The sequence below is a fragment of the Marasmius oreades genome, chromosome 1, assembly GCF_018924745.1.
Source record: "Marasmius oreades isolate 03SP1 chromosome 1, whole genome shotgun sequence".
Lineage (NCBI taxonomy): Eukaryota > Fungi > Basidiomycota > Agaricomycetes > Agaricales > Marasmiaceae > Marasmius > Marasmius oreades.
In genome coordinates this window covers 5,212,811-5,225,624 of record NC_057323.1, presented here as the reverse complement: position 1 = coordinate 5,225,624, position 12,814 = coordinate 5,212,811, and the positions used below count along the sequence as shown (strand labels likewise).

The 12,814-nt window shown below is 45.5% G+C and overlaps 4 protein-coding genes across 4 annotated transcripts; 2 read left to right on the top strand and 2 right to left on the bottom strand.

The window, feature by feature from the left end:
- The first annotated feature begins 31 nt into the window (after positions 1-31).
- E1B28_001864 (uncharacterized protein) lies at positions 32-1,602 on the top strand. The gene is made up of 8 exons (XM_043147837.1): positions 32-307; positions 370-404; positions 455-476; positions 539-563; positions 622-1,099; positions 1,160-1,359; positions 1,416-1,515; positions 1,576-1,602. The coding sequence occupies exons 1-6, from the start codon at positions 80-82 to the stop codon at positions 1,308-1,310; spliced, it is 939 nt and encodes a 312-aa protein (XP_043016551.1). The 5' UTR covers positions 32-79; the 3' UTR covers positions 1,311-1,359; positions 1,416-1,515; positions 1,576-1,602.
- On the bottom strand, positions 1,586-2,484 carry E1B28_001863 (uncharacterized protein). Its single transcript, XM_043147836.1, has 2 exons — positions 2,271-2,484; positions 1,586-2,214 (listed from the first exon to the last, which is right to left on the bottom strand). The coding sequence occupies exons 1-2, from the start codon at positions 2,430-2,432 to the stop codon at positions 1,705-1,707; spliced, it is 672 nt and encodes a 223-aa protein (XP_043016550.1). The 5' UTR covers positions 2,433-2,484; the 3' UTR covers positions 1,586-1,704.
- Positions 2,485-3,758: 1,274 nt separating this feature from the next.
- E1B28_001861 (uncharacterized protein) lies at positions 3,759-8,758 on the bottom strand. The gene is made up of 6 exons (XM_043147834.1): positions 8,676-8,758; positions 8,560-8,610; positions 8,294-8,508; positions 8,118-8,234; positions 5,572-8,050; positions 3,759-5,518 (listed from the first exon to the last, which is right to left on the bottom strand). Exons 3-5 carry the CDS (start codon positions 8,363-8,365, stop codon positions 5,723-5,725), a joined length of 2,517 nt encoding a protein of 838 aa, XP_043016548.1. The 5' UTR covers positions 8,366-8,508; positions 8,560-8,610; positions 8,676-8,758; the 3' UTR covers positions 3,759-5,518; positions 5,572-5,722.
- Positions 3,931-5,217, top strand: E1B28_001862 (uncharacterized protein; the record flags this gene model as incomplete). Its single annotated transcript, XM_043147835.1, has 1 exon — positions 3,931-5,217. One exon carries the CDS (start codon positions 3,931-3,933, stop codon positions 5,215-5,217), a length of 1,287 nt encoding a protein of 428 aa, XP_043016549.1.
- Positions 8,759-12,814: the final 4,056 nt, after the last annotated feature.

Genomic DNA, 12,814 nt, shown 5'->3' with positions numbered 1-12,814 from the left:
CCCCCATCGGCGCTTAGGCGTCGAACGACGCGCGCTTGCAGTGTCCAACTCTTTCAAGCTCTACTAGTACTCCACTATCATGTCTTCTCGTGGCGATCGTTTTAATACTCCTTCTCGTCCTCGGGGACACTATAGAGACAGAGATAGAAGCAGAGACGGTAGAAGTCGGGACGACCCCTCTCGCTCTCGCTCCCGTTCACCAACTTCCCAACGACAGTTACCGCACAACGCTTCACCGATTTCCGTATCAGATTATTTCCAGAAAAGTAACGAGTTTAGAGTTTGGCTGAAAGATGAGAAGGGGAAGGTACTGGACTTGTCTTGCGGTTCACTTTCAAGTTCTATTCATAACACCGTTTTTTTTTCTAGTACTTTGACGAGCTCTCGGGAGAGAAGTCGAGAAGGTGTGTGTTTCATCAAGTATTCGCAGAGGATGCTAAACGATTAACACCAGCTATTTTCGAAAGTTTGTCAAGGCAAGAAATAGCTTTTCTACTATCTCGCATCGTTGACTTAGTTTTTGGTCTTACCATGACAGGCATGGAATAGAGGGAAACTTTCAAGTGTGTAGCCTACTTCTGTTGTTCCTTTCCTTTTTATTCAATCATTTACGTTCGACAGGTACGCTCTACGCAGGAATAGAGAATTCAGATCTCCCAGCAACTTCCCAAACATCCTACAAATGGTCGTTCACCTCTAAATCGACTAGAGCAGACAATGCGGCCCTCGAACAGATTCGCGAATCTGTAGGAGCAGCGACCCAAAACCGTCCTGAATCATCACCATCGTCGTCTGCTGCTCCCAACAAAGGTCGTATGCTAGGACCCACATTACCCTCTGCTTCCGATATGCAGCTCGCTAAGGAAACTGCAGCGGAAATTCGAGAAGAAGAAAGGAAACACAAACGAAAGCGTGAACGTATGGAAGGCAAGGAGAGAATTGAAGATATGGTTGGACCGAAGGAGGTGGGTAGGGAAGGGATGCTGGAAAAGAAACGTATGAAGAGGGAGAATGATCGGACGTTTCGGGAAAAAGGGGACGAGGGTTTGGAAGCGGATGAGTCGACTTTGATGGGTGGTGGAGATAGTTTCCACGCTCAGTAAGAACCTCGGTTTTTTCGGAATTAAGACGGTGTAGTACTGACAATTTTCCTTGCCAGTATCGCGAGACGCGATGCGGCTCGTCAGAGGCACGAGCAAGCACGGAACGAGAAGACGGGTACTGCGAAGGAGAGGGCGGATGCCATTAAAGCCAAAGAGAGTGCGACTATGGCGATGTTCCAGGAGATGGCCAAACAGCGCTTTGGATAGAATGAGGTCGAAGGACTCGAATATCGGTTGCTTGGTTTTCGAGGGAAAGGTGCATACTCTGGCTTCTTAAAATACTGTATAAGGCTGATTCACTTCACATTCCAGTTATTTCACAGCTTTCGAATGCTATTGGTTTCATCAGATCAATTTTCTTGAAGACTTTTGAATGTGTGAAAGCAGCTTACCTCCACTCGATATCAAGCATGTGCGTATTTCCGAAACCTACGAAAGGCATGCATTTCATACTGCAAGATACAAATACAAGGACAATAATTCCGTCGTTTTCCCCGATAAATTATAACCTATAAGAAATGGAAGAAAAAAGGAGAAAGGAAATGACATAGAGAAAGTCATATCCAATCCCTCCCATGGCCATCTGGATAATGCTCGGCATCTACATGTACCTGGAAATCGGTGAAAGCGTGAACCTAAAATTGACCATAAGTTCTGGTTGATGAACCGTTGAACGTTCCATGCTTACCGTCCGTTCTTTCTCAGGTGAAGGTGTCGCCAATGTGGGACGTGGTCGTGCACGTCCTCGTGAACCTCGACCCATGCGCTTCAATTGAAATTGTGCCGAGGGCGGACTACAGCTCCATTCTCGAAGAAGGTCGGCATCGATATCGATATCTCCATCTTGACTGTAGTGTGATGAAGATGAGGTGCAGGTGTGATGGGGATAATGATGATACATTCCATCGATATCCGGCACGTCCAAAGATTCATGAAGCCCGAAAACGCCTATCGACGGTGAGGGTAAAGGAGTCGGTAATAAAGAGGGTGCTTTCGAGGATTCAGCGGAGCAGGACGAAGTCGATAGTGAGGAAGATGAGGAAGCCATGGATTCAGAGGATTGCTCGGATGCGACAGATGCGTCTGATCCTCGTCTCTTTAAACGACGTTTCTGGAAAGGGACGATTAAGAAGGACTGCTAAGGATCCCTAAGTCCGGGAAACTTACAGAATCGCTCAAGACACCGAATATCTTCGTAAACCCAGCTGCCATCGTGTTGTGCTGCGATGAGGTTACGGGTGAGTAGTTCTGAATGAAGGGGGGGATTAATTCTCGGGACTGAAGGTTTATTTTCCCGCAGAATGCGTTATAAATTCGCATTCCTTTCATGCGGCCCGGGTGCCACGAGAAAATTATTTACGGAGCTAGAGCTAAGAACCGGGAATTTAAAGTTCCTGACCTGATTGATTGGGTCGAGTGGGAGTAATTACAGCGAACCAATCAGAGGTGCCATCTGTTCCATCGCCAGCACTCCTCCGTTTATTTCGAGCTGTGGCTTGAAAGGGAGAGAGCTTCCGTTACTGAGAAGGTCCTTTTGTCGTTTGTTGGTTGAGTATGCCCCCTCGTCCACGGTGCATGCCGTTCGGATTCATACATTTCCTACAAGGATCCGCAGGATCCCCCCTTGTGCAATGTGAACGACCCAGGATCACTCGGAAAGTCATCGGGTCAGGTGGGCGACACCAGGCTTTTTTTGTGCTTTTTTATCAACGCCTTTTCGACCTCCTTATTCCTCTACAAAACGTCGGATCTTTACTGTACGGCCCTTTTCTTTCCACCACCCCCGTATTTTTGCCGATACGTCCATGCAAGCAAATGACCTGCAGAGTGGACCGGGGGGTGGGGGAGGCTGGGGTTGCTGAACCCGTTAAGTTAAGTTGCTCGTTTGCTCGTGAGTCGTTGCTGTCATTCGTGGGTCTGCGTGTATGGCACGTGTGTCGTGGTATTGAAAGTCTCCTCATTTCATTGGTAGGGGATCGATGTATTGAAATTCCCAATCAGTTGATTTTCAAATAGTTTGGACGTTTAAGGAAATTGATCTCAGTCAGTGGGTCAAGTCTGCCTCCGGGACCGTATTTTATCTTTTGAGCACACCCCCCTCGTACAAGTGAGTAAGAAGGGTGGAGTACGTAGGAGAGGATTGGGAGTTGGAGTATTCGAGTAGATTCAGAATCCCAAGATATATGCGATCTTTTTCCTTCGTTGAGGGTGTTGTGAGGGCGCCAAAGCCCACGAGTGCAACAGGCTAAGCTTACGAGCGTCGATTTCTCTATGTTCTTGAACTGGGTCAGTGCACAGCGGGCGGTCGATGATTGTGTATTCCACTTCTTTCGTCTGCCAAGGACAAGTTCGTTGGAATATCCGTGGAGTCCCCATGGAAATACTAATCGAGATCACCCAGTGCCAAATGAACCCAAGGTCTCAGGCTGGTTCCGATACCTGACCGCCACGTCACGCGTCGAGCTTCAAGGCCTGGTCAGGGCGACCTGAGACCAGTGTGAGGATTGGGAGACGGTCTAGCAGGAGAGCCTTATCTACCGAGAATAACACTGGCTAGTTTGATCAAATCGGTGTGGTGTTGATTAGATTGGCCTTATCTTATCTCTATCTCGTCTCTAGACCGCGCAAATTTTTTCTCCCGGCGCTTCTTTGCCCCTTGTCCATCTACCTCCACCATCTCTTTCAAAAATGCCTGTCATTACCTTGTGACGGCGTGGATCTCAACCGTCCACGCCGTCGTTTATCTCTAGACTCATAGACTCATAGATTTTTTAGAGTAACGCTTTCACTTCATAGACTCCCAAGATCCCCTAGAATTCTAACAAAAATGCCTACGGCGCTATCGACACCTTCTTCCAACCTCCCGCCGCTTTCAAAACTTCTCACATTCACCGCCGTATACATCTCCGGTGCACTCGACAGTCTGCGCCAATTATACTGGCCTCCCCACTCTTTTACAACCAAGTTCGCAGTGCCCACCCGCAAACATTTGCAGACAATCCATGACGACTCGGTCCCTGATTCTGGTTATGCATCCGCAGAGGAAGAGAGTATCGAGGACGAAGAAGAACAGTTGATGGAGCATGGGTCAGAGGACGAAGAGGCAGTGGAAATATTACGTGCTGATCCATTCGAACGCACGTTTGCGATCAAATGGGTCACTGCTTTCATCGCTCGTTCGGATGCTTGGGTAATAGAGAGCGGGGAGGACGTGGACGAATACGAGACAAGAGCCAACGTGGTCGAAAAGGCCATTTCTATTCTCTCCGCTTTCAACGGCCACGACGATGAGGAGCAAGCCGCACAATGCGCTCTCACTCGTTCATTCTCTTTTCCAAGTCGGGGTGGTCATCCGGATATCCTTGTCAAGTTGAACGATGCCCCGCTATCGGATGTAGACCATACATCCGTCGGTTTACAGAGCTGGGCCAGCTCTATCGTGCTTGCCGAAAGGATGTCCGCCGTTCCTTCCGTGTTCATGTTGGAGCGAAGGCCTTCGGCCAGAGTTTTGGAACTTGGTGCAGGGACCGGCCTTCTCAGTATTACTGCTGCTAAAATTCTAGAACGGCAGCAGCGTTCTTCGACACAACCCGTCCCCATATTTCACCCAGTTGTAGCTACGGACTATCATCCGGCCGTACTATCCAACCTCGCTGTCAACATTTCGACCAACTTTTCTCGTTCCTCTCCCTCATCCAGCGAGCCTGGACCTAACCCCGTTTCGGTTCTTCGTCTCGATTGGGAATCTCCCGATTATTCATCATTTGAAGGACAACGATTCGACGTGATCCTTGCAGCTGATGTTATCTACCATCCTCACCACTCTCGGTGGATCAAAGCGTGCGTTGAGCGGCTTTTAACGCGACCTTCATCTGAAAGTGACTACCAGGGTGGTTACTTCTGGTTGATCATGCCACTGCGCACGACAGGTAGACACGAGAACCTGGATCATACGGTTGAGGAGACGTTTCCTGACGCGTCCGTTGTCAGCTCTGGTGACATCCCGGAGCTTGCTGTCCTCGAAAGGGAGAGCTTTGTTAAACAAGGAGGTGTGGGTCGGGCTGATGAGAGTGGTTACAAATTGTTCAAAATTGGATGGGTGGGATCGTGGTAGTTTAGCTGATAGATGGAAATGGCACACACGGAACGGGGTTGGGATTTCTGGCAGCCGCGGCGTTAACCGTTGTTTGCAGGAGATGGCACGCCGTTATGGTTTTTACTTAGATGTACTCTTTGCAATCATTTGTTTGGGTTTCACGGTGTAACGATGATATATACATACTTTACTTTGACTGCCTATGCATGGTTATATAATTGCACATAGATTATCAGCATGGCCATGTTACTAGATTTATCGGGAACGGACTCTGTGAGTCTTTGTGGTCGTTAACCCGTTCACCCACGCGCTATCCTGCCTTCAATACATATCAGTCAACACAACAGGAGAAAGCGTTCTCAGTTCACGAACCGGTTGCATACAACACAACAGAACGTCGCCGCTAAACGTTATTTTCGGCGCCTGGCCCTCCATCTACACGCTGTCGATCTCCACTCGTGATAGGCTCTCCTGAAACCCGACCATTGCTGCCTTGATTCCTTCCCTGAACCACAAGAGCCTGCTATTCAGTTGGACCACCAGGCGGTAACGGTACACTCTTCAACTCGATGGCGCCCTGATCATCCAACCCTCCGTCGCTCGCAGATAAAAGACCATCTTCATTCCCCAATGCCTCGAGATTTCGACTACCTCTCGCCGTGCCCACAGTGCTGATATCGTCAGTATCTGTCTTTGGCGGATACCCAACCACAATTTCGCCATTATTAGTCTGCAAGTCTATTCCTAAACCACTTTTCGAAGTAGGTTTGAAATATCCGGCTGGTAATCCGCAGAAAGCTTGTGTACGCTCCAGAGCGTCCACCCATGAGCCTATAGTGGTTTCTTTCCACACAAGGCGAATTGCATGGTCCTCAACCAACTTCTCGTTCAAAAACGTCAGAAACCGGAGGCCTCGTTGTGACATCATAAGAGAAGTAGGATGTCTAGGTGGGAGCGGTTCCGTATTCAATGTGTTGAGTCGAGCCTGATTTATGTGATTGGACAGTGTCTGGATAAGTCCCTCCTTTCTAGAATCCTCCGCATTGTACCACCACTGCTCATAGGAATCCAACACTGGCCCAAGGACGTCGGGATTCAAGCTATTATCCTCCAAGAGCTCTGCAAGCTCAGCACAGGGTATAGGGAAGTATCCAGGCATGGGTTTAAACTGGTGCGGTGGCAACTTATTCAAGTGTCGGATACGGTTCGATAGTTCCATCCAATCGTCCATGGGGCCACCGAGCAATGCTGCCTTGTTGCCAAGTAACTTGTCATTCACATACGTGAAAAACTCGCACCCATAGCGGGACATCAAAAGCGTTGATCCTACATCGTGGCCGGAATCGGGCGATTCGAGGAAGGAAATAATAGACATGGTTAATCTCCCGATGAGTTGGACTTGAGAGGAATCGTCCAAGCTGTCCCACTGCTGTGTGAAATAATCCATAACCTTCCCGCGCCATCGTTTTGAATTCGATGGAACGAGTAACAATCGGACGAGGAAAGCTTCGAGATGGAAGGAAGGCCGATAAAATAGATTATTCCCTCCTTCTCTCCCCGGCAACACTCTCGCCGTCAATATTTGATCCCACAAATCACGAGCTCCCTTCGCCAAATGGTCACCTTCCTGGTCATATGGTCCCCACGCGTCCTCATACACAGCCAAGTAGTGATGGAACGAAAGCACCTGGGAAACGAGAGCCAGACTCTGTGCTGACGATCGGTCACCGAATAAAGCCAAATCATCATCGTCGCCGACCGAATCACCGAGATCGAACAAATCAAGATCCCCGTCACGGTCATCTTCCAGTGCAGTATCAATATCCGATACAGTCCACTTGGGTTTACCAACTGGTAGAAACCACTCATCAAATATAGAGGGCATAACTATATGCGGAGGAAGCTGTCTCAACACGTTCCTCAGATGCGGGATCGCGGATGGCATGTCTCGAGTTTCTCGGAAAAACCATCGAAGGCCCTTCAGTTCGTATAGGTCGGGACAATAGCGTAGCCTCGAGAACCGCTGGATGACGTTGAGATCGTGAGACTGCCAGTTGAAGAGGTTGGTGATATTCTTGTTGATCATAAAGTCGAGATGAGATACGGCAATGTTGCCATCCTTTGAAGGACGAAACTTTGCAAAGGAGTATAAAAGCTGTCTGCAGCCCGGGAGACGACACACGGCAAAGCAAAGGCGGAATATAAACCACGACTGCGGAGATTTGTAAGGGCATATGAAGTGAATTGGAGGTAAGCTGAAGATCATGTCCGGGAAAACGTTTCGATGGTAGGGAATGAAGGGATGAAGTTGGAGAACTTGTTGGATTACACTCAAGCCAGGAAGTATTGTAGTTACCAGGTAAAACGAAACGGCGAGTCCAACGATACCCAAAGCAAAAGCAAAAGGAATAAGATGTTGGGTCCAGAGCAGCTCTAATAATCCAGCAAAGAACAGGAAGAGAGCGATTTCGAGCAAGATTGGGAGGGATGCGAGAATCGTTGGGACATGCCATCGTTCGAAACTCTGATTACGCAGCCAGTGAAGGGCTAACGCCTGACCTGGCGTACGGGTGTTTATTTGACGTTGATGCTCCCGGATCCACTGCTTGCACAGTAGACTGAACAAGGCATCGACCAGTGCAAGGATGAGACTGAGAAACCAAAACGTGTTGATCCGGACGGCCGAGGAGGAAGGGATGAAATTAATGGGTTGAGATGCAGACGTAGACTGGCCACCCATCTGCTGAGCAATCTGCCTGAGAAGCACAACCGTGGTATCCTGCGGGTCTTCTTGTAGCCATTGATATGATTCTATAGTGAAGGCTGTTACGACTGCTGAAAACAATCCAGCCTATACGAGTACGACAGCAAACTCAAAAATTGAGAAAGAGACTTGAATTTGAGAATTGACGACTCACGAAAACTAAAAGGGTATCAATGTCCTCTTTATATCCCTTCACTAAATCCTGGTCAAGATTTTCTACCGTCTTCATGATAATGTCCCAAGACTGTTGGAGCGTAGGCTTTTCAGACGCCTAGTTCGCGTGTAAGTTCAAGTTGAGTTCAGCAACTCTGGAACGAAATGGGAGCTGACCTGCGTGGCATCTGAGTTTCTCTGTGTTCGCTGTTTGTCAGGCTCGTCCATTGATTTTGGGGTGAAACCCATAGGACCAAACTAAGAGAATAAATAAGCGAGTCAACGAACGGTTCGCGCTCAAAACAAGGATCACGATACGACCTGGCGTTCACCGTCTGTGCCCCAAACTCTGTCTGATGATACCTCGCGTACAGGTTTTGCTGTGGCCTAAACTAGACTTGGAGATTGAGGTAGTACGAAAGAGCTTTGTGTGAAAGACTTACCTTTGGATGTTCGACATTTCCTATCTTTGATGGCTTACCGAGGGAAAAATCCTGAAAAAAGTGAACAGAAGTGTTGATTAACCGTCAAGTGGAAGACACTGATAAAGGATAACCACCTTTGAAGCCTGAATCGCGGCCATGTCAACTGAGGTTACGTGACCACGAACGTCGAACGCAAATTGAGGTAAGTAGGAAGAACATCAGAGAAAACCTACTTTACTAATTAGTAATAATCGGTACTAATCCAAAACTAATTTCCATTAATTGATACTAATCACTAATTGACACTAATTGATATTAATTGGTACTAATTGGGCAAAAAGTTATATGAGTTTTTACATAAGTAATCACCCCAAATGGTAGAGAAAATCATACTTTATATACTAGTAGTAATTAGTAGTAATTAGTAATAATTAGTAATAATTGGTACTAATCCAAAACTAATTTCCATTAATTGATACTAATCACTAATTGACACTAATTGGCACTAATTGGGCAAAAAGTTATATGAGTTTTTCCATAAGTAATCACCCAAAATGGTAGAGAAAATCATACTTTATATACTAATCACTAATTGGGGCAATTGGGGCAAAAGGTTTGCATAGGTTATTACACAGAATTACAGGGGTAAATTAGATTTATATTAGAAGACAGTGTAGTAAGTGTTTCTATCACTGAAGACATTTACAAAGAAAGCAGAACACTGGTCTAAAACAGTAGTTGAAGTCCATTCTGATGGTACTACTAGGCCAAACTTGAGATGAAATTACTTATCCTCAGGTCTGCTCTCTGTAGAGTTGGTCACAGACCACAATATTGTCCAATTGCTTACATATTTTGGGAATCTACTCCCCCTATATATTACTAACTACTGGTATAGTATCATTGGTGTGGAAATAATATCTGTATGCAGTGTATTATTTTTCGCTTTTTTAGCATTTTTTGCCTAGGGGGGTCAGCTGTCACTTTCAAGGTCCAAAAATTGGTAGGCAGGCCTTTACATATATCCAGAACATTCCCCCAAACTCCCTGTGATTCAATATTTGATTTGCCTTCTTTATTGAATATCTATTATTTCCAATATTTGGGCATAAAATATTTTCATTTATATTGTCACAGGGAAACATCCTATCATCAATCTGATTGTGAATTTGGATTCTGCACACAAAAACACATACTACCACCCATCTCACCCATTTCTATCATCTACCTTACTCAGACAGTGCTGGATTGGTCAGAAATTGAATCACACCAGGGTATCAATTCTGGGAGGGGTGGGAGAGCTCAGCTAACCTCATAGTCAAATTCAGAGGGTCAGGAAACCCTAGAAACCAGCCCAGGATTACACAAAATGGATCAGTTTTCATTGAAATAAATGGATATTATTTCCGATATTTTGGAATAAATTTTATTTATTTATAGTGCAGTAGGGAGACATCCTATCATCAAGCTGATTGGAAATTCGAGTTCAGCACCCAAAAATACATAGTTCTACCCACCTCTAATATTTTTATCATCAACCATGCTTATACAGTGCTGGAATGGTTAAAATTCTGGCCAAACAATGATATCAATTCAGGGAATGGTGGGAAAAATTAACTAAGGCCAGAATCGGATTCAGAGGGTCAAAGAACCCTAGAAAACATCCCAGATGAACCTGGATTGAATCAGTTCTCATTAAAATACATGATATACACTGTTTTTCAACACAGTACAAGCACTATCTCTTCAAGGAGTGATGGGAACAATTAGATAAGCTCAAAATCGAATTCAGGGGGTAGAAAAACCCTCAAAACCACCCCAGAATCATCTAAATTGACCAGGAACTGATGAAATACAAGTTACCGCTTATATGGGGTACCCGCCGGTGTAACACAATCATAACTGCTAGCACCAGGTTCAATTCCGGTCTAATGAAAATTATAAGTATAAGCACCGTTACTACCATAACCTTATTGTAACTCTTTAATATGTTATATATATAAGTATATCTATTATATTTGTATGCATAGTGGACTTAGAAAAATTTCGGACTTGAAAAAATTTCGGACAAGTCTAATACTAATAAATGTAAGTAAGTAAAATTAGTTAGGTTCTACTTCAAAATATCATAGTAGAGTATACTATAGTATAGTAATAAAATAGTACACTATGTAGTATAATATAGTAATAAAATAGTACACTATATACAATACAATATGGTGAAATGTCTTTTTCTATTTACCTACTAATGCCTACTAATTAGTACTAATAGAAGTATGTAAAATACAATATGGTGAAATGTCTTTTTTTATTTACCTACTAATGCCCACTAATTCGTACTAATTAGTATTAATTAGTACGAATTAATTTGATAACCTAGCGAATTCATACTAATTAGTACTAATTCATACTAATTCATACTAATTAATAAATCTGGATTTTCCAGATGAAGTGAGAGCAAGCCCCAAGGGTACGTGGGCGATGTAAAGCCTGCCGACGGCGATGGGCGCTTTGATTTTGAATATTGGATGACTCTCCGTCGCCAAAAAATCGTCTAGGATTTTCTAAATGGTTGATGTCGGAGTTTGAAAAATATCTAGCTTAAGTTTGGATTCCCGCCGACCATTTGTATTTAGGAAAACCTACTGTAGCTTACTTGGCATGATGGATGGCGACAGCAACACCCTCCAACTTCTTACTGCTGAGCAACAACACACATTTTGAGCCTATATCATGTTTCTTTCAAAAAGATGAAGGAACGTAAGAAATCTGTTGGATTCACTGACCATGTAGGAGGAGATTCTTGCAGTACATGATAATGTTGAGAACTGATAAGGATATGTTATGCTGTGGCACACGCTACTATACCATGCGGTCCAGACATCCGATCGATCACTTCACCTACAGTACCATACCTCTCTTCATTCTTCATGATCCGAGTTCTCCTTCTTTTTCAAATATCATCTCTTTTTATACTGCCTACGTTACTTCGACACCCTCAGCCGTTACCACTACGTCTGAGGGTGAGTATTTACGTATTCTTTCTTCTTTCTATAATACTTATCATGCCTCGTAGATCTACGTGTACTTACAACGTATTCTACAGGTAAAATATACAGCCGTTACCACTACGTCTGAGGATCTATGTGTACTTACAATGTATTCTACAGATTCGCAGTCAGAGTTGCGTTTTTAGTACTCGTTATCTGACCTATCACTACCGTCATCATGTCTTCTTCCCTCGCAAATGTCCCTACCTTTCCTGATGATCGTCGGTTGAAAGGTATCGAGAATTATGGTTCCTTCAGAGACTATGCCATTTCTTCCCTTCGCGGTAAAGGCCTGCTCGGCTACCTCAATGGCGAAATTCTCAAGCCGCAGTTCACTTCTCCATCGCAACTACTCGCTCAAACCCCTACTCCTCTCAACTCGACTACCCCTACTATTGAGGAGTGGATGTGGTGAGAAGGTCATGTCTCTGGACTGATATACCAGAACATTGACGACCCAGATGCCCATGGAATGAGACCCGAAATGCCAGCGATGGAGATGTGGAGTCTTCTGAAGTCGAAATTTGAAATCTCAACTCAGATTCACCGAGACATCGCCCTCAAACGACTTGAGAACACGAAACTTGAAGATGGAGGGAACCTTGACGAACATCTTAAGGCACTTGAGAAGCTCCGAAAGGCTGCAAATGACGCTGGATGCGGAGTGGATGATGCCAAAATGATTTCCATTGTCCTTGCGTCCCTCCCTTCGTCCTGGATTGTCCTAGTTCAGGTAAATCAGGGAAAGAAGGTGCTTAGTGAAGTGACTGGCGCACTCATGGAATATTGGTTATTTTTGAACCGTGATTCCAAGGCTTCCACAACCTCTGATCCTACAGCCCTCACCACCACTGCTCGTACCAGAGCTCCATGGACTATGTGCGACAATTGTGGTGTCACTGGTCACCTGAAAGTTAACTGCTGGGCTGCCGGGGGAGGAAAGGAGGGCAAAGCACCTTCTTGGTGGAGAGCCCCTAAGGGAAAAGAACCCCGCTTCACCATACCGAGCGCATCCACTTCCACTTCCACTGCCAACAACGTCACAACGAACGCCAACACCCCAACCGCTGCCGCTTCCATCTCCCAATTTACACCAATTGAAACATACGCCCTCGGAGATCTTACCGACGCTGGTATGTGTTCGACGCTCGACACGCCTATGACTCCTACTCATTCCATGCCCTCCAGATCTGGACTGTATTGGTCAGGCTATGGAATGGTAG

Coding starts and splice junctions, on each gene's coding strand:
- E1B28_001861 (XM_043147834.1), bottom strand. CDS start 8,365: ATGGGTTTCACCCCAAAATCAATGGACGAGCCTGACAAACAGCGAACA. Junction 8,235..8,293: donor GAAACTCAGATGCCACGCAG/GTCAGCTCCCAT, acceptor CACGCGAACTAG/GCGTCTGAAAAGCCTACGCT. Junction 8,051..8,117: donor TTGATACCCTTTTAGTTTTC/GTGAGTCGTCAA, acceptor GTACTCGTATAG/GCTGGATTGTTTTCAGCAGT.
- E1B28_001864 (XM_043147837.1), top strand. CDS start 80: ATGTCTTCTCGTGGCGATCGTTTTAATACTCCTTCTCGTCCTCGGGGA. Junction 308..369: donor TGAAAGATGAGAAGGGGAAG/GTACTGGACTTG, acceptor TTTTTTTTCTAG/TACTTTGACGAGCTCTCGGG. Junction 477..538: donor ATTTTCGAAAGTTTGTCAAG/GCAAGAAATAGC, acceptor TTACCATGACAG/GCATGGAATAGAGGGAAACT.
- E1B28_001863 (XM_043147836.1), bottom strand. CDS start 2,432: ATGAAAGGAATGCGAATTTATAACGCATTCTGCGGGAAAATAAACCTT. Junction 2,215..2,270: donor TCGGTGTCTTGAGCGATTCT/GTAAGTTTCCCG, acceptor GTCCCTTTCCAG/AAACGTCGTTTAAAGAGACG.